The following is a 21,239-nucleotide window of genomic DNA, read 5'->3' as shown; positions in this document are numbered from 1 at the left end:
CAGTTCGTTTCCCCAAATTCCCTTGGCCAATTCTCGGTAATGGCAAGCAAATCGTTGTGTCGGGTCTGCTTCCTCGTGCATATTACGAAAGTCGCCGAAAGGTTCTCTCGCCGAACGCGGGAATTTTAAATTTTTTTGCAATATTGTTCGAGCTAAGTGTCGAAAATAATTTTCCCCGTTGCCAAATTTGGTAATTAATTTCGGAAAGATTTTCCGTGGTATGCTATTTTGGCATGATATTTGGTATGCATGCCGACTATCTGAACTGGTTTTCCGTGGCTCAGAGTTGGGGAAACTTTTCGGGGAAAGAGCCTTGCAGCCTTTTTGGTAGCCGGGATAGGTTTAATGTGAGAAGCATGTACTTCTGTGAGTACTGTAAGAGTATACATATTTCGATAAGAGGATCGTTTTATGATCCCTTTGTGGACCGGATTAAAAGTCTCCATTTTAGTTTTCAAAACCTTACCGAGTAATTATAACTATGGTGCTCCGATTCTGCTTGCTAATATTATAGACAGATATGTATTTTATAATACGTAATAATCAGGATGTGTCAGCAGTATGTTTCTGGTTCTCCGTTAGCAGGGCAGTATTCTTCACTGGTCAAGTTCCACCGTTCTGCGCCGCAGAAATATGTAATTTTTGCCATGGCGTGAGCTAGCGATACTAGAAGACTACTTGATCAAACTCAATCAATTTTACGTGATTCCAACACTATATCAAAGTACCTCCATGTGCCAAAATTTATCTCTGAGATTTATTAGTCAAGTATCATCGCATGAGTTGGTTAACCTTGTTATTGGATTTTTTCAGCGAATCGAATGATCGCCGTATAGAAATGACTTTCTTGCGAGGGAAATGAAAGCCATGCTTACACTCGATTTAATATTGTAACTATTGAGAGTGATTATTACGAGTGAAATCCGCAGGTACAGTAATGTTGAGCTCCTCATTTGGATGGTAGATACCCTTACGAAATGTAACCTAATACTATGTAACACAAGGAGTCACCCGCTCGTGAGGTCGAATAAGCATCGTTTGCCAACAACAGAAATACTTCATTTTCGAAACAATTTCGCAGTAAAAAAAATTTCAACGTCCAAAAATTAACTTTTCATTCTACATGGAAACTGGGCTGTTTATGTTCCCATCCACCTGTATGCGAAACGCTTGTCACCCAGGCACAATGTGCCGCAGTTAAGATTTTTCCCTGAGAAATTGACACCTGGAGCGGCGAGTGGCTTGCCGTCATTCCCGCAGAGCCCGTGATTGAACGCCGCCGATCGGATTTTGGGCGCGTCTTCCGCGCCCGTCACCTGAAAATGAAGTCGTCCGTTTTTTTTCATTCGCCCTGAGTTTCCCCTCAGCATACCTCCTTGTCCAGTCGCCTCGTGAGCGTGAGATTCTTGGTGCCGGGATGGATGTGAACGGGACCATCCCTCTCCTTCAAGTGCAGCGAAATTCCACCCGCAGCGCCAGCATCGCCGTGGATCCGCAGCACGCCTGTGAAAATAGGGAGCGGGTTCAAATTAAACACAATTGCAAGGGCGAAGAGAAAGGGTCGACGGAGAAAGGCACACAAGCAATGGGAACACGGAACTAAACTTTTATTGACCGTCGAATTTCACGTGAACATTCGTTCTCTTTGGGAGCTTTTAAGATGTATCGTAGGTGCGGAAAGAATGGAAAAAATAAGACAAAAGGAGAACAAAAGAAAAAGTAAGGGAAGAGAGAGGGTATTTGGGAGAAACTGGAAAAATACAAGAAAAATTGGATGCAGGATACACTGAGAAGCAATGGGATGCTGAAGGACGTAGCGATGGTTAAATTACATAAAATTTCTTGCATGAATTGTAAGGATGTTTCTTCAGCAATGATGTTGAAAATTCATTATTAGCCCTATCCTATTGTGGTAGGAGAGATTATGTGAATAAAATTAGAGAGCTTAAGTATAGAACAGATAGATTTAAGATGTCATTTTCCCCACGAACGATAAGGGATCAGAATAACGTTGTCCGACCGCGTTAAGAGGGAAAAGTATTTTGGCTCAAAAGTTATCTTGCGTGTAATAATCCCCTGTCATACACCCTAGCGGTTATTTGCAGTATAATATGTAAAAAAAAGCACATAATGCTGGTCACTTGTGGTAGAGGGAGAAAAAGGATAGGCATTTTGGATGAAATTTAAAGTGGTAGAAAATGTGTGGAGCCAAAGAATGACTTGTTGCAATATGCCATATGGGATTTAAGGATATTTGTGTCATGTTGTTTAGAGCTTGGGAGCAGAATATTGTGTTGTGCATGAGTACATCGAAAACCTACCCTAACTCAGTAGGCTACTGCTAATAAAAATTCGTTCTCTAGTATTTTAATGGCTTAAGTAGCCGAACTCTCTACCCGCTGGTAGAGAGTTCGGCTATTCAGTTACGGAATGTTTGGACAACATGATCTAAATTCCACGCGGGACTATTTTCTGATCACGAAAGCTTAGTGGGAAACCGAATTTTGGCACAGGGAAGGAGGGAACTGGCCTCACTGAATATATGAACATCACTCGCCGCTTAGAGCTCTAAACCTCACCTGTCAAACCAGCCTTCGGTTTCATTACTGTGGTTTGGTGGATCATCTTTTACCGGCAGTGTCTTACTTAAACAAATATCAACATCAATTGATCATATAAATTTTGATTGTCGGTTTGGTGAACCCTTAAACTCAGATTATTTTTTCTTCGTTCATTTTTCAATTACTAACACCTTCTTACCCACGGGCGTGGATGGAAGGTAATCAAATAAAAGTGTACATTTTATTTACAGAACACCGTGTATTTATTATTTACATTTAAAGGAGGCCTAGATGGTCACAACGATCCTCATGAATTCTATGTACAAGCGCCGGAAACCCTTCTACTTTGTCGTCAATATTCCCTTCGAAGTGTTACAGATTATGGGTGGTGCTGCCCCATATGCAAATGTGCTCGGGAATGTAGTTAGAAACTTGAAAAATGGAGCGTATGTTTTGCGAAAGTAACTAGTTTCAGTATCATCCTCATGTATCTTAAATCAAAAAAAAAATGCAGAATATTAGGGAGATAAAGCGTGTCATTTAAACTGTCGATGCATTAGATGGAGCTACATTTTATTTAATGAAAATAGGAAAAGGTAATAATTATAACAAATAATCGGGATTAAAGGCGTTTGGTTTTAATGTTCATTTTTTTCTCTAAGATTGTATTTAGTCGATTTTGTGGAGTTTATTATATCGATTCTGGTAATAATATTTCGTCGAATGAATATCGCCCTATTAGTGTTACCCACTCGTCACTAGAGGTAAGGTACCGGCTACGCCTATCCCATAGCAATAATAAATCTTGTTAACTTACCCGCAGTTTACCCTTCCAAGCAACTATCCAAATATTACCTCGGTAATTATTAAAAAGAGTTGCTAACTTATTACGTCGAAAGGAGTTTTTATTTTATTTTTATTAATTAAAAAGAGCATTACTCTAACCGGGGAACATCATTCCCATCGCTGATGCTAGGAAATATTTTCAGGGTTAAGAGCATCGATAAATTGGTAGGATTATCTCTAAAAAATATCCCAGCCAAAAAGTCCCATTAGCTTATTGTCTCGGGACGTCTCGTCACGGGAAAACGAAGAGAAAAAATCCCAGGGCCCAACGCCTTACCGGAGAAACCTGGCGCTTATTTAATCTTCTTGGAACTGAACAGAGGTGTTTATCTGTCCGTAAAGGACAACGTCCTTTCGAAAGTAAGGATGTTCCCGCGGTTCAAGATCGTGCGTGTCAGATCAATTAATCTGATTGTTTAATCGTGGGATTTTCTTTGCCTGAAAAGCGGTGGAGCATAATAAAGCGCGGATTTTTTGTCCACGATGGAAGTCCGATTCACTCACGGGAGGACCAAGAATGGAAACTTTTAGGCCCCTGACAGAAAGGCGTGGGCTGTGTTCACCCCGCGTGAATCATGGGAACTAAAAAGAGAAAAATGACACTCGAAGTCGTTTATGTCCAGGAAGTTCCTAAGCCTGGTAATTAATTGACTTCAAAATGATAACTAACTTATTATGGTGAATATAACTGACTTAGTCAAGGTACACTTAAGCAAAAATACTAACGCATAGTAATTACCAGTAGAATCAATACTCAATACCTACGAGTAGATTATTGAAATGCGTTTTCAAATAAATTACGTTGTGCATATATGGTGAGATCGGTGGCCTTATAAACACCTGTTTTGAAACTGCTTTCTAAATATTTGTATATTTTCTTTGATGTTCCAATTTACTACGCGTTCAAGTGCTACATGCATGTATCGTAAAGTCTACTTACATTTGTGTTTCCACGGTAAAGGATGACAATGCAGGACGAATTTGATAATAAGAACTGAGAATTGTCGGTAAAAAAAATTGGAACTAATAGTTATGGGATTAGTCAATAATGCATCAATAATAACGTCGTAAAATGCGATTATCTTAACTGATAGATTGCTGTGTAAACCGCTTAATAAATGGAGTTTTCTCATTATGGAGGGAAGTTGTAGTGCTAATAGCAGAAGAAAAGGAGACTCGACGTCAGCGAACTGTCAATCCTCCATCGTCTCGATATCAGCGAACCGTCTGAAGCTTTTGACGCGCATTTTATGGTTCCGATCAACCGTGAGTACTTATTTTCTAAACCAAATACTTTTGGAAAATATTTTTTAAAATATATCAGTTTTAAGGGACCTAACGAAGTAGTCAAACCTGAATCCGTATTAACGTTGATTATATATGATTATATAACACATCGTTTCGTCTAACTCAAGTGAGAATTAAAGAACAAGCGCGTAATCCAAGCTGAAGGCAGAATTCAAACCCGAGACGTTAGACTTACTACACGGGCGCATTGACCATGGGAAATACCATCTCTACAGGTGCTTAACTTGCGTAGGAAGCAATTATGCAAATGACCGTGGCGATCTGAGCCTCTTTGAGATGTTTTGATTGAACTCTTAGAACATTTGATCGAGTCGTACCGGGAGGAACTAATTACATGAAAAGAATTGCACGTAAAACACTCCAACATATGTGCACTTAACCAAACTTGACGGTAACTCATAATAAAGAGAAAATACTAGTTTTTAGAACGGTAATTTTTTAACTTTTTTGAAGGAAGAACGTAGGGCAAGCTGTGCAGAGGAAGGAAGAGGCTTACTTGATGGCATGGAGTCAAGCAGAAGTTACGAAGAAATGTAGAGAGAAATAACGTCGGGTCCACAATTTCAAGTTCTCATGGTACATCATTAAATTAGTTATTAGGGACCGTCGATAAACCTTCCTTATTAACTATTATTGAAAATTAAGCTCCAAAGAATAGTTGTTGCCATTAATATGGGAAAAGATGTAACTTATTTCAGTAGTTACTTTCAGATGAAAGTAGAGATGGCTTCCAAATAATATCTACAGGTGCGTGTGTGTCAAAAAATAGAGTAGGGTCACCAGATCTTTTGCACTTGCCAGCTATGTTCTCTTATGAAATTCTGGACATCAGAAGAGCGCACCGCTGATATTTTCGATGCGGTTGTCCAGGCAAAGGCACCTCCAAAGATTTGAACCTGTACCCTCTGATCAGTTATCAAATGATTGATCCTATAAGCAACGACGCCTCAAATCATACCTTGGTAGTACAATTCACATTTCTCTCGCTTCTCTATCTTCATATATTAATGGAAAACGTTCTTGAATTCCAAAATTTGGAATGAAGGTTGAAAATAATCACGGTTAATCAAATTAAAAAAGACAATTATTTAATTTCTAAAAGTTACAACTATGAAAATTGTGTAATCATTTTTTACCTGATACGCAGAAGTCAACAGTCAATTTTTATTTGGAAAAAAGATATTTTTGTCAAAATAAATTACATCAAATTAAAATTTATACAAAACTGACTAATATTAAATCAGTTCAAATAATAGTAGTATTGGACTTGGAAACCCAACCCCAAAATATCAATAAGGAGCTGGGGAAAAATAAGATACGGTGAGAAATGAGAGCATCAAAAGTATCAAAACTCACAGAAGAAAACAAGTACGTATAGAAAAATAGAAATAACGAAAGGTAGTAGTTAGAAACCATGAAACGAAACATAAAATAAAATATTTGTATTATTTTGAACAAAATGTAATTCTGATATTCATGCGAGTTTTTTCTGAAAAATATTCCTGTCAATATTTTAAGAACAGTAGCATAGGCAATACGTTTACTCCCAGTAAATTATCGAATAAGGTGATCGGTAATTAACCACTTCTCTGAATGATATGTTGGCACTTAAGTGGTCTGAATGGTACTTTGGGCATATGAAATTCTCCTTAATGGTCCCTGATTTTTTACGTCCGAAAGAAAAGTTGCATTACAGTATTTTATGTAGCAAAAACGGCCTGAGAATGGAAATGCGGTAGCGTGTCTCATTCCAAGTGTTAAGGCGTTAGCATTTACGCTTTATTCTGAAGATTATATTACATCAAAAACTTGATTTTTGAACGTTCAACATGGTGCTCTACGAGTCTGAGGAAAAAATCCACCTACTTAGAGGTTAATAAGTTTATATGCATATCAATTTTGCGAGAATTTTGACGAAAAATTTTTCTCGGGGTCCCAATATGCACAAAGGAACCATCATAGGGTGGGTTTGGAATCATTATAGAAAAGAAACTTCAACTATACTCGTAACTTGGAAAAATGTATTGAATTAAGAGATTGCGGTTTCAGTTTCTGCCCCATGGAAATTAGCATATCCAATCTGACCACAAGCGTATATTAGGAAAAAATAGATAGAACTACTCATTAATGAATTAATGGGTTCCATTTTTCCGCGAACAATACGTGATAGTAACCCCTTAGTAGTTCACGCTCCTCTTCCGTTTTCTTAAAACCACGTGCCGGAGGGTGGAATTCAGGATGTACTCGTAGATTTAAGAATCTTGCCGCAATTTCTTTTTCAAAATCAAGTATTTTATTTTTTCAGATTATCGCACCAATGGTGCGCCAATCCTCTATAATGAGGGAGTTAAAACGTTGTCATATGTACGAGTATATCCAATCAAAGTAGACTGTTCGGTCCGAAACATTTCGGGAACAAATAGTTCACCCGCAAACAAAAAACCAATGACACTCGATGACGCCTTATGGCATTTGTAGGTGGACAGATCTCTCGCCTTGAACCTTTCACGTACAGATGCGGGCCTAATTTATTTTGGGCGTCCCCTCCGCGGTCGCTGAGTCGCGGCGGATGCGATTGATTTCGGCGACCTGTCGCGGCATCGCTCAAACGTCTGCTCGCGATGATGCAACAATGACACGGGGAGAGAGGAGGGAGGGGTTTAAGGCGTCTCGGGGTGGTCGCTGGGGGGGTGACGAGAAGGAGGAAAGTAGTTGAGCGGAGAGGGCGGTTCCGTTTCGTGAAACGGCAAAACTCCATTCGGCTGGAGGACCGGAAGTGATACGGAGTGGGCAACGCCTGAGGTTACGAGCGGATTGAACAAGCTCTGAGTCGTCCAGTCCCGCCTCTCGCTCCCTCTAAACCCCTCAAAGGTCTCCCACCCACTCACCCCCCCTCGCCCCACGGAACGAATCGGCCGCGTAATGCGAGGGGGAGGTGGGGTTTTACTGGGTAGGCAGCTACGAAAAGAATGCCTGCCACGGTCGGCGGATTAGGCGATTATCCACTTGCTCGATCCTTCCACCACGAACCACCAACGCCCAGAAACAAACGACGGGAGGGACGCTGCAATGCCTCCAACCCCTCCTCCCGAGATATTATGATATGGTGTGCGCCTGGCGTGATTCGGGACTATCTGTGTCAAGGATGAGGCAGCTCCCTGCTTTTCGCCCATCCATGTGTTGTTTGGAGGCAAAAAAAATAGGGAGGCGTGCTTTTATGTTTGACATCGGTTCAATTTTCATTGGTGGTGCTTAGGCATGCGTCCCATGTTTTATTACTGAGAATGAATTACAATGTTGGTGCTTCGGGCTCGACTACGTGAGGATCTAGGAATGTAAGTTCAATTTCCATTGGCTGTACTATACTCGTAAGTAGGCGCAGTCTATCGGTCAAAGGTAGATCTGTAATATATCCATTTTCTGATTGCTACTGCAGTACTACAGGTATACGTTCCAAACGGGACACTAAATGAATACTTGTCCTATAAAACCCTTCATTACGATATACCCTATTTCAATTGCACATACTTTCTACCTCTTGTCACGCATTCCAATATGCTTATCCGTTCCTCGCTTGTCTTAACTAACTCCTCTCTACCATCATCTTCAGCGTTCCAGTTCCCTTAAGTATCCTCTGCGTCAATTTTTATTGTGATCTTAGATTTCCCTGAACAATTGCCTTTCCTCTTCCAGTATGCCTAGAACTTCTTCGTTTGTTATTATTCTTTCCTTTTCATTCTTTCTATCCTCCTCTTCACACACATCACAAAATTCTGCAATCTATGCTTGTCCTCTTGCCCGAATTGACTTGCATTTGTAGAAAAAATTAGAACTGATTTATCACTGGGCAATGTGACAGTAGTTCGTTTGTAATGTTACCAATTGACGATATTATTGGTATTGCGGTAATTTAATATATGAAATACGATCGTAATGATGTCACACCTGTTGCGAAATTCGACCAGTCCTTGCTTAGGAATCGAGTTTGAGAAGGAAGGGTTGAAAATGTTTTTGTGAAGATACCTTTGCTCATTACTTGTAAAAAAAATTCTAGTTGATATTTTGTTGATACGTGTCTGAAGTTAATCCTAAAAATATGGTCCTTATTTTATAATAAAAATCACAATTGCTCCTTGGGGGTCAATAAATAACATTAATGGCTCTAACTATAAACCGAATATATACGCCGAAATTAGCAACAGAATATCATGTTTGGCGTCAGGAGGATTTGGAGCGTCTTTTATTCGAATATAAAAACCATAAACAGAGTAATCAACCCGAAGGTCGGTTTGGTAGGTGATGGTAGAGTTCACTCAGTACTAAGCCCGACGGCGTGTGAAATTCACACATCAGGTTAGGGGGGGGGGGCTGCTGTTCCTTTCCCTGTGCCGGTTATGGTTTCCCAGGAAGACCTGGTACCCGAAAAATCACATGGCTTGCGTGGAGCTGCAGGTATCCAGAGAGGCTTGTCCGGAAATCGAACCCGGGCCCTCCGATCAGTAGTCCAACGCTCTACCTCTGGATAACTGCGACCCACTATATACATGTATACGTACATATTTCGTTGTAGGTATACGTTTTATTACAGGGATAAAAATATACGGTGTGTTTTTGTAAGTTCACGAATACGATCCCTGGCAATAGGATTAATTTACTTGAAACCTATTCGGGAAACACCCCCTCTGTAAATGAGAATGCCTTACTACTTTGAATGTTTCAGATCACTGGTGAAGGGATTAACTTTCCCACAAATCACCTCACTTGGTGTAAGAAAAGGCTTTTTGGCTTAAAGAAATATTATTTGAAATAGTCAGCCTTAAAAAGGCCGCAAGAAACTCAAATTATCCTTTTTAGTGAAACAATCTTAATTTGTTATCTAATTACACAAGACTAGCAAGCAATAAAAGTATTCACGCGAATCAATTATTAAGGAAGATGAGGTAATTCAGTTATATGGCATTTTAATTTTCTCCCTGATTTTTGAAGTTTCCATTGAGAAACAATGATTTTTACTCGATAATGGTCCAAACGCCAAGTTCACTCGCTGAAGGGCATCACGAAGAGTGATTCTCTCTACGACCATCCCAAGTTCACAGTCTGTCCTGCTACCAGGATGAACTCCTGACTCGAATTCATCATTCATTCAATTTAGATTAAATATTTTTCTCACATTTTTTAAATTTTATTTATTTATCACCATCGTTCATGTTTTATTCTTATAAAAATATAATTTTTCAAATATAAAAATTCAATACAACAATTTCAGAGTGTATAAAAATCATTCGCCTTGACCAGGATACGAACCCGGATCCCTCAATATCGAGGGATTCGGGTTCGAATCCTGGTCAAGGTGAATGATTTTTACACTCTGAAATTGTTGTATTGAAATGAATATTAGCGGATTACTCCGTTAAAAGTTACTGTAGCGACATCTCCTGCAGTTTCTTGGAATTCATTAAATTTCACTTAACTACAACTCCAAGCCTTGAACTACATGTTTAAAATAAACGATCCGACACATCAAATCCTTTACACACCTCATTATAAGTTACTAAATAAAAGAAAATTGTGCGATTTCAAATATGAAACAGGGGTGGTAATTCTAGGTCTGCATTGCCTTGCTAGATGAGACCACAAAGACCGTAACGCATTCAGGTATGATAGAGTATCACAGTAGAACGCGTCGTTCCAGTGAAAATTCCGTGGAAAAGTGCGCTAGTCCTTCCGATATTATGAATATAAACAACTTCCACGAAGTGAAGCTTGGGACCAATAATCTAATTTTTCAAGTCTGTGATAGTTAGAATAATTTCTCTCACATTCAGACATAAAAATTCTGTCATCTTGAAATAAGTTACTTCCATGTCCCAATCAAATAAACTTCGGCAACAACGCATGAAACAAAGAGAATGATAACATCGATCAGACTGAAAATATAAAATAAATTTAGTCAGTTGCTGCTCTGCATTCAGAGGTACTACATCACCTATTCTTCATCTTTGAATCACTTTGAATCGATAGCAACTCTGCGGGAAAGTATTTTGTTCCCTCGTATCCTATGAACTGAAATATATGAGGGGCAGTCAAATGAAAACCGAACTCGCCATAACACACATTCCGCGCAAATGGTGGCAAAACTGTTGTTACGTATCAATATTGCCATCGCTGCGTTTGGAAAACTGCATAGTAACAACTCCCGGTCCAAAACCATTCCACAGTACGGTATAGAGGGTGTTCGGTTTTCATTTGACTATCCCTAATAATTACCGATACTCTAGTTTTTCCGCCTATGCCAGCCTTAATGTTTACGAAAACATTTAAGCTATTGAAGCTCGAATTGAATATTTGCGAATAATTATGGGAAACCACATGCGAGGCCATTTTCAATTGTGTGTGGTTCTACTTTACCCAGTCTTGATTTTGAAATTGTACGTGATGTACACACTACGACAGAAATATCAGTAGGATACGCGTCTCAATAAAATTCCTATATTTCGTAAACAGTTTGATTGTTCGTATTATTTGCACGTAATAGATCCGTCTCAGTACCGTTGTTTTGTACGTATTAGATATCTGATTCCTGATGCGTCTCCACCTTCCATTACATGCATGGTCATTGAAAGTCGCATACGACCTTGGAATGGTAGTTGAAGCGCCTTTTTTTTATCGCCAATGAAAAATCAGGACGCGGATTTTTGGTGTTTAAGAATGTGTGTCAAAAGCTAAACTCTAAAAAAAAAGAAATGCTATCCCGTCACCGTTGTAAAAATTCCTCCTGCGATAAGAATTATTGAGAGTTTCTATATAGTACCTTTTATGGATGAAAAATAATCTTTTCCTTGTTTATAATTCCGACGGCGTCATGGGGACCTTTTCAAGTATAAGTGAGTCCTATTTTCTTAAAATTAGGTTTGAATAAAACATTGTTTCTTGCACCCGCTGCTGTATTTGGCGACCGCGACTCCCCTTAAAAGCAAACGTCTAATTGCGCCGGAGAGAGCTTTAGCAAATGAAAGATCAAAAGATCCTTCCGACTGTTTTATTTGCAGACGCAGCCTTACGACACACTTGCATGTATGCCTATGGATCAACGTCAGCCTAACCCATTTTCAAGATAGCAAAGGATGCCTTGATAGGGCCGCCTCCGTGACAATTAATTCTCGGTGCAAATATTGACCGTTTCTCGTAATTGCTGGGTTTTGAAGTAGGTATTTAACTATCATTTCCTCCCTTAGGCGGCTTAATAGGTGCAGCAGCATCTCCCGATGTGCCGACAATCGTCGGTAATTCAGAAGGAACCGGTATTACTTTCTAAATTCTCGTGCTGGGAAGAATGCTAACTTCCTAAAAGATGTCCGCCTAATCACATGAACAGCAATTACAAAACGACTCTTGAAAGATCGCGTGATCGGAAGATAAAATATACGCATTCGAAGGGAAGAAAATATCGTGCCAAGTCTACTCTTAGAGCTATCAAGAAGAGCTTTGTCAGAAATTGCCCCGGAAATGCGGTGGAAGCTATCATGCATTTTACACCCACTTTGCAAACTATTTTATATGTACTTTTATTACCATGGTACCAGTGAATGTACCATGGTGAATGTTCATTTACAGCATGCACACTAAATATCGTTTTCCTTTCCATTAATTTATCCCTATCTGAAATCTTCTTCTCCTGTTCCCTCAACAACCAATCATTTACAACCCTTCTGTTTACCATGACCCCTGCCTAGTATCTCTTCTTCTTTTCCCCTAATTTTTCCATCAGTTGCTTCTGATACTCTTGATGAAGGTGGCTGGAACCACCGAAATATTAAGTCAAAAGTGAGTATTTATAGATAGAATTGAGCTCTTACGGCAAGTGGTATTGATAAATGAAAAATTCCAATAGCCGTAAACAATGCTTACAGCTATTGGGGTTTTTCATTCATCAATCATAAGTGAATGTTTTTATTTTCCTTAAATACGATTCTATATTTGCGTGCGCATAACGCCATCATTCTGTCGTTTCATCAAATTATACAAGATAGCTAAGGATGCCTTGTATATATAGACACGCATACGAGATATAAGTGGGATGGTTCAGCCATGGCATTCAGATATCAAGTTGACCGTATATATCTTAATGTGGGCAGAATTAAAATATTTAGCTACAATCTCACAATTTCTTTGTGAAAGTGATACGTGCTACAAAGTGTCAGCGTCATCACCCAGTTTGAGGTATTTTTAAAACAGCTATGTTTTGTAAGTAGAGCAATCCGGAGAACGACTCTGATTAATTGAAACACGCGCCGAGTTTTTAACCAAATGTTCTATATTTTTGCGTATTGTTTCCGTATTCAAAATAATCGTAATTATTATGATATTTTGCTCCCTATACGACTTAGATAGACCGTATGCCGCTGAGATCTCAATTAGCCAGTCTTGGCTCGGCATCAGGTTTCCCAGGGGCTCAACCACCAGAGTTTGAAACAAAAGCCAGAGTTATCCGAGGTGGGAGTCGGACCCAAGACCTTTGGGTTGGCAGGCAGGTGCGTTATCCACACGAATAACCCGCCCGGCGCTATGAACATTAATTATAAATGATTCCCGCGATGCAATGGGCCCTCTTTACTCACCGATGATTGAGCCTACGGGTACGTCTTCTGAGACGAAGAAACTTTCAGTTGATCCTCCGCCTTCGAGGTAGCATCTTGAATCGCCAACTGCAAGAGAAGAAAATAAATATTCGAATAATTGTAAAAAAATTAGCAACAAATAAATCAATGATTACAATCATAGGTGATAGGATTTATGCGTTTTCAGGTAAAAGTATAAGTGAAGATGTTCATGAAAAGTCTTTTCCTTGAGCATCGTAACTGATAACCCAATTTTGACTTATTACGTGTAATGCAATGAATGCTATTCTACCTCTGATGTCACATCCAAAATTATATTTTGCTATTTCCGTAAAGAGGTACCCATTTCATTGTCGACAGAATTAAGTAGACAGACAAAAAAAGTCTTTCGCATAATGCCATTGAATCTATTGCCAGGACATGTACAAAAACTAATAATTTATCCTACCAAATTGATTTAATTTGGTAGGATAAGTTTATTTAATTTTAATATTAATTTATTCTTGTACTTGATCCTACCAAAGCAGTAAATGATATTCTGAATTAGATTGTGGAGGGTAACATTGCGAAATTTGATATGTTTTTTTCAATTTAGTTCACCGTTTGCATCGAGAAAATATAGAATGGTGGCTTGGATTTAACCCAAGTTCGAATAAGGAGATATTGCCTGGTGGAACGCACCCCGTTTGAAAGTTTTGTTTGTTCCCTCTCTCTTTAGAAACTTGTATTGAAGCAATATTAACGAAGTTACTATTTAATTCCATCTTCACAATTATATTAGCAGCAAAAAATAGGAAGGGTTGGACTTTATCAGTGACCAGTGCGTTTTCTATCCACTGGATTTCATCCATCGGATCTCCAGGTGCCATTTCATAAAAATCCCTCATCCGAGTTTTTTCTCCCCTTCATCTCTCTGCATAACAACTACCTAATTACACAATAATCCCAGGAACCCCGTCTTTTACAGCAATTAACAATTCAGTGGACATTGCAATCGCTAATGAAATAATATATTTGACTTCATTTTCTTTGTTTTAAAATTTTGATCGTTTAAGCATAATTCGGTTCTTCCTCTTCGGCTGCCTTGTCCGCCGAGATAAGTACGGCAACCACGCCGACATCCATCAATTTGCCAACTTTGGCTTTGGAAAATGACACTGGTTGCTCGAAACAGTTCAGCAGGTACTTCAGCCGGGATTTCCTTGTTATTCCGACTTTCCTGAAGTATATGGGATATAAATAAAACTTATAACTATCAAGGTGTCTCCTAAGTATGTCTATTACATATTTTAACTGTCCCTACATTGTCTTGGCTATTCTCCGTCCTCTCCGACGATCTCATTGCACGCTCTGACGAATAAACTGCAGCAAAACATCCATCTGTAGATCCACTCGTAAAATAGACATCCACTTTTGAAGTGTTACTTTGGTTATAGCTCTCGCACGCACCAAATTCATTTTTGTGAAAATGTTTATGGTGAGATGGGTATAATTGTCGACTGAATGCGGTGAACGTGGATCACCTACTTACGAAGTGTTTGTTGTAAAGAAAAGATAGATGGAGAATGAATGGATGGAATACGAAAGAATGTGGATCAATTGCAAAGGTAATAGACGATCACGAAAGAAGAGTGCTCCACAGGTTTGGTCACGTTGAGGGAGTGTATGAGAGTCGAATCATCAAACAGATACGAGAGAGAAGAGTTAAATGGCATGAGGGGAAGGAGTCAACCGAGAAAGTCATGGCTGAATTTAGTCGAAGAGGATCTCAGAACGATGAACACTACGACCATCAGGACAGCAGAGCACGTCTGAAACAAGGCACGGACGTAAAAGAGTTGGTAGATATAGACAAGAACAGGACATTATGGAATGAATAAGTGAAAACAATCACTTTCATGTACAAAATTAAAAGCAAAAGAATTATTACACTTTGCCTACTCCGAAAGGGAAAAGGGCAAAGTACGTGTGCAAGTTTTCTATTGTGTGTTGCCAATGCATGCATGTACTTGATTGGAGATTCGTGTCTAGAAACAAGAAAGCCATTTGTTCAACCTAATCAGCAAATGTCAACTCGTCGCGCCTTATGCCTTCTCCGTCTCGCTAACGACGTTTTCAGTTTTATTCCCGCCCTTTCCCTCAACTCCTCGTCTCCACGGAGCATTGAAACAATCCCGCCATTTTCTTTCCCCGGGACATCCCGTCGCATCCTTTTTTCTTTAACTTTCTCTCCCTCGCTTTCGCCCCCATCCCCTCAGCCATTGTGTCTCGGTCATAACTCTTTGCTCCTTTTATTCCTATTATTCCGAGTTTAGCCATTGTCTGCATCCAGGACCACTTTCTTCCAGAACAAACGAAGCAGCAAAGGAGGCGTAAACATTCTCTCGAGACTCAAGGTAGTATTCCAGTACAAGTGAACCCATAAAATGTTCGCAATTCGGTCGTTTCGATGGAATATCTTCTTCGAGAGAGACGCGTTTCTTACTTAATGCCGGTTAAACATGCCAATAAAAGATGAAGTCTTATTGATGAATGAAGAAGTTGCTACTGTACAAAATCGTAATTTCATGAGGATTTTCGTTGGCGAATACGGTAATGGAGAGTGAATCGCCAGTTCCTTTAAGCTGTTCGCTGTAACAAAAGTCGCATTAGTTGTTCGTTCAAGGTGTAATTCCACCACGTTCTTATTAAGTTCAATCGTACCTTCCCCATCTTGTGGCTAAATATGTCCAAAGGAAGTATTGCAAAATTGAGCAAGTTATTTCTTTGTGCTTGCAATATTGCTATCTCAATTTATTTTATTTAGCATTTTGTTACTCCGGTTCTATGAAAACTACGATGCATATTCTTTATTATCTCTTTTCTTGTTAAGTTTTCTCTCACGTAGAAATAGGAATCGATTAGATTATGTTCATGTGCTTCAGTTGTGAAAAGTTAATTTTACTCAGATATACACGGCCTCGTAGCGTGAAGACCTCATGGCAAAATAATTTGATGTACCCTTGTAAAATGACTTCTTGTTCAAGCTTCACTAAAATTAAAAAAAAAACAATTTCAATACTCCCTCGATATTTTCTGATGAGCATCGCTTCTTGTGTTTAATTTCGAACAAAAAATTTTTTTGAAAAATACGACTGCCTTCGTGAGGTCTAAGCCCCAACTCGCTGATTTTAACAAAGACCCTTCAACAAAGGCCTTTTCAATCCTGGAGGATATTCACTAACTAAAGTATAAAGAAACGCAGAGTCAACGATCTATACATCGAACGATAAACGGTAAGTTTCTTTCACATTCAAATCCATTGAAAATTTTAGTTAAGTTGAGCTCGACGGCATACAACGAAGACTTGTAAACGAGTTCTACTGTTAGATGAGATCTAATTTGATTCAGACTTGATCATCTGTCGATCTTTGCCTTGATGTTGCTTTGTAATTCATTCCCGACCTCACAGCTTTCTGCCGACCTATCACATTCGATCTACTGGACTTCCTGTTTGTCAACAATGGAGGAAGTTGGCAGCGACGTGATATTCTCTGATATAACGACTTGTTAAGACCTTTTATTGGCCACCAACATGGATGCACTCATGGAAATCGACCGATGCCTCTGCATCCCGTACGCATCATTGATCGGGCTCTTTACTCCATCATTTCACTTTACGCCTTTTTTGTTAGACTTTAAAAATTAGTCGTTTATTATAGTAGCCACTGATGTAGTCATTCTACAAAAAAGGTGATATTTCTCTATTTTGGCCTGTTGCTAATAGCAGACATGAACTATTACTGAAATGACCACCCCACTGGGGTCAGACTGCGGTGGCCTCACGTAAGGACAGACGCTTGCGCGGTCCACCTTTTCCGTGGCTCCTACCTTTCGACCTGTGGGTGACCCTACGAGGAGCAATTTTCATTGCACCTGCCAGCACATCTAGAGGTAATTAGAATGCGCAAGCCCTTCCACCTCATCAAGGTTGTAGTAGGAAGGAAACTAAGGAGTATGTGATAGGCATGGTGGGGGGAGGGAAAAGCGTTATTGGGAGAAATTCAAAGGAATTCTAAAAAATTGAAAGAAATTCTAAAAAAAAAGAGATTCAGGGCGGTTTAATTGGGGATGGCATGTTGGAAACTGTGATAGAGAGGAAAATATTAAGCAGGTAATGGAGAGGAAGGAAGAAAAAGGCAAACTTGGTCAAACAAAGAAACAAAGTGGAAAATCGGAAAATAAAAAAGTTTGAAACGGAAAGAAGGGAGAGACAGAAAGTATGCAAAATCGGCCAAATATGTATTTTTGTGTACGGTATTGTCTCATGTTAAATGAAGCCTAGATATTGCTAGTTAGTCCGGATGTCCATACGAAACTTACTTCAACTGGTCGACTACCATTAATAATCCAGACTTGATTCTTATTAATTACATGATTTACCAGTGAGTGTTTGGTTTAAACCTTTATCGGTTTAAATTTAATTGAAGTTACAGCAGTGTTTTGCAGTGAAAGAATTCACAGGTCCTCTGTTGTCATTTTTTGGATGTTATTTTTTTAAAATTATATTTAATATGAACCCAGAGTAAAATCCAGACTTAGGTTTCGACCCAATGAACTTCAAGTCACTCACAGCTCCTACATACAGGGCATTTCGGTCCCGATCTGGATTCTATTTATTTCTTGGCAGGATAAATATTTTTTTGAAATGCCTAAACCACGTAAAACTTAACGACTTCAAGCTTCAAAAACGTATCTTAAATTCTACGAATTATATCTAAAGCAGTAGTAGTTTGCAGTTCTAAGTCTTGGTAGGGTACGGTCGTCCAGATATTTTGCATTTCATTTTTACTTCAATTATGTACTTGGAAGTGAGGAGAATGATTATTGATCCGAAAACAATGACCTCGAAAATTACTCGCCCAACAGCTTTCGAAAGGTTTGTGTATTTTCGCTCAGTGTTCAGTCCCAACTTCCAAATTTTAAGAAAAAAACTCATAGGTAGCACAGAATTGTCATTGTATTGCTTCTTCGGTTATATTACTCCTCTTTAATATGAATTATAATCGATTTGTATGCTCGTCTCTGAAAATGCTCAAAATTAATATTCCCTAAAATTATTACTTTTCAGCAACTGCCCTAAAAACTTGTATCCAGCATTATTTCCGAAACATAATTCGTTTCCACATAGAATGCGATGCTAGCACGTCTACCTCGAAGAGAATCGAGAAGATTACATGCTTTGGTGATGCTTCCGAGTATATTCCTGGTTTATCAAGAAGTTCTGCGCCAGACTAACCTATAAATGAGCCAATAATTATTCCCATAGAATAAAAATGGAGCCAACATGCGCACTAAGGCTGCCTTGGAAGTGGAGTAGCCGCTATCAGTTAATGAAAAGATGCATTCAGATTAATCTCCGGTAATTGGTAATGAATTCCAATCCAGAGAAACGCTCTCCAGTCCAAGGAATTGATTCCCTTGAGGGTTTTTCTGCGTTAATTGCCATCTCGGTAGCGCGTTGCCATTGAGAGAGGAGGAAGGAAGTCGTAGGGGGCGGCTCTAGGGCTCGAGAAGAAGAAAAAGAAGGAAAATGGGTCATGGTATGTTTGCAGATGTATATAATAGGAGAGAATTTCTAACAATTGACTGTGAATATTTGAATAAAGGAAATTTACTTGAAAAATTCCTCCAAAAAGAATTCCCAGTTCCGGCCATGGACGATTTCAGTCTCAAGGAACGGTTATAAAAATAATTACCATATTTTAATTTTTTTCAGCATACCAAGGCCGTCAACTAACACTTACTTTTTCGCCTCATCACTCTCTTCAATCGGCTATTTTCTTATAGGTATCGTTTCGTCGCGTCATCGTTTTAGACACTGTATATTAGCCAGTTAGGTTTTGACGGTGGTTTTACGTTCAATTCATCTAGGCAGTCATCTTTAATACACTCCAAGTTTAATTTCAAATAACTTTATGAGAATAATTGTTAATGGTACCGGATTTGGGTATGTTTTTGATGGACCCTGGCACTACACACTGGTGTATTCCTTAGTTCTGGCTAACATGACTCAAACTATCCCTAAAACCCCATATTACATATTGTAATAACTCATTCTTTATCTTTTCATTCCTTTATTCTTTTCCTCCCACCACCTCCCTTTCCCAGCATTCTCCTTTCCATCACCGTCTCCAGGATTCCACTGCCTCTCAGTGTCTTTTGAATCCATCTGTTTTGCTTTCTATGAGATACACCTCCAACAAAAACTGTTTCTCACATTATATTACAAAACATTTGAGGCACGCAAAGAATTCCAAATTTCGTATTAATTTAAATTGTCATAATTAAAATTAATTTTCGCGTCAGAAAAACCCAAGAGTAAACTCTTTAGCGTGAGCACTGCACCCATAAATCATTAGTGGGAACATTTTGATTGCAGGTGTGCGTGCGTTTCCAGTTTTGATACTTATAGCTTTCTAAAGTTTTTAATGGTGTATAATATTTCTTCGATCCTTGGCTATTTTATAAAAATCCGCAGGGATTTTCTATTCCAATGTGCAGTAATTAAAGATATATTACTTTTTTGAAAGCCTAGGCCATTTAAGCAGTAAGGAAGGCAAGCTCTTACCAGTTTTCCAATCTCCTGTTTAGTGAAAGAGCTCTCCTGGACTGTGTTTTCTTTAAGACTCCCGAGTCTTCTTAAGTGGCACTAATCTTACGCGAGAAAGGCGAGGAAGTTTTCTCCAATCGGCGGCGAATGACTACTAATGCTTCTTATTGCTCAGCTATCGCTCCCTGAAGCAAACTATTCTAGGAAGGCGATGATTCAGAGGGTATTTCGATTCCTTTTTTCTGCAGCTAGGTTGAGGAAATGGTTGATTGTCAACAAGAAGTTCAGTCGCGGATCCGAGAGGAGATTATTTCCACTTGCTCCAAGTTGCTAGATCGCCCCGCTCTGCGGCATCCGCCATGAATATGCACGAATAAGAAATGGGGAAGAGAGAAAGTTCCGTCCGAGGTAGTGGAGCGCCAAAATGATAATGACATGCAGCGGATGTCGAACCGAATCCGCAACACTAAACCAGGACAGATGCATGGACGATTAACAAATTCAAATCCATACTCACCTCATATACTTTCATATTCTATTCACGTTTCAATCACAGTGTGTGTATGCACATTGTATGTAATTACCAAAGGTGCTGTGTACACCTATAGCTTTGTTTAGTTAGACGAGACGCTACACATACATTCGCATATAAAATACAGGGTCGCACCCAAAAGTGGTAGGACTGATTTTTTTACAAGAATATTATTGACGATATACTTAAATCGACTTAATAATCGTCAAAGTAATTAAAAAAACTTAAAATATCTTCGGTCTGTTGCTAAGAGCCCCCTCCAACTTACCCTGCCAGGCAGACCCCCCTCCACCGCTCCGTTCGCGCCAGAGAAAATCAGTCCTACCACTTTTGGGTGCGACCCTGTAGTGTTTCACTGATACCTACGAGGGTCATCCGGAAAGTAGTACCCGTTCGTGAAATAAAGACAAAAGTAAATATTAACAAACATAAAAAATTTTATTTGAAAGAGGATACTTTAAACTACTTCTCAACATAATCTCCAAGCAAATTAAGGCATTTGTCATAACGTGTGACAAGTTTCTGTATTCCTGCTGCATAGTCCTTCGCCGCCAGCTCATTGAGATACGCGAGGGACCCATCTTGCACAAATTTTTGCATAATGCAGATGGTGTTTAACAATTTCATGAACAATTGTTCGAGAAACATTGGGAAAATGCTCACAGATGTCATCAATTGTGACGCGCCGATCGTTCCTCACGAATTCGTCAACTGAGCTCACCAGTTGGTCTGTAATGACAGACGGTCTCTCCGAACGCTCATCGTCGTGTGTGTTCCCCCTC

General features: G+C 39.3%; 1 protein-coding gene across 1 annotated transcript in view; it reads right to left on the bottom strand.

Annotated features, from left to right (window-relative positions):
- LOC139686878 (protocadherin beta-9-like) overlaps window positions 1-21,239 on the bottom strand; it is a 130,081-nt gene that overhangs the window by 58,863 nt on the left and 49,979 nt on the right. The window contains exons 2-3 of the mRNA XM_071583954.1: window positions 13,334-13,420; window positions 1,373-1,503 (exon numbers count right to left, since the gene is read on the bottom strand). Coding sequence (XP_071440055.1) covers window positions 1,373-1,503; window positions 13,334-13,420 — 218 coding nt within the window. The remainder of the gene's footprint in view (window positions 1-1,372; window positions 1,504-13,333; window positions 13,421-21,239) is intronic.

This window comes from Hetaerina americana, unplaced genomic scaffold, assembly GCF_022747635.1.
Source record: "Hetaerina americana unplaced genomic scaffold, ioHetAmer1.1.p SCAF_15, whole genome shotgun sequence".
NCBI classification, from domain to species: domain Eukaryota; kingdom Metazoa; phylum Arthropoda; class Insecta; order Odonata; family Calopterygidae; genus Hetaerina; species Hetaerina americana.
Note: the sequence above shows the minus strand (reverse complement) of the source record. Positions and strands in the feature narration are given on the sequence as shown.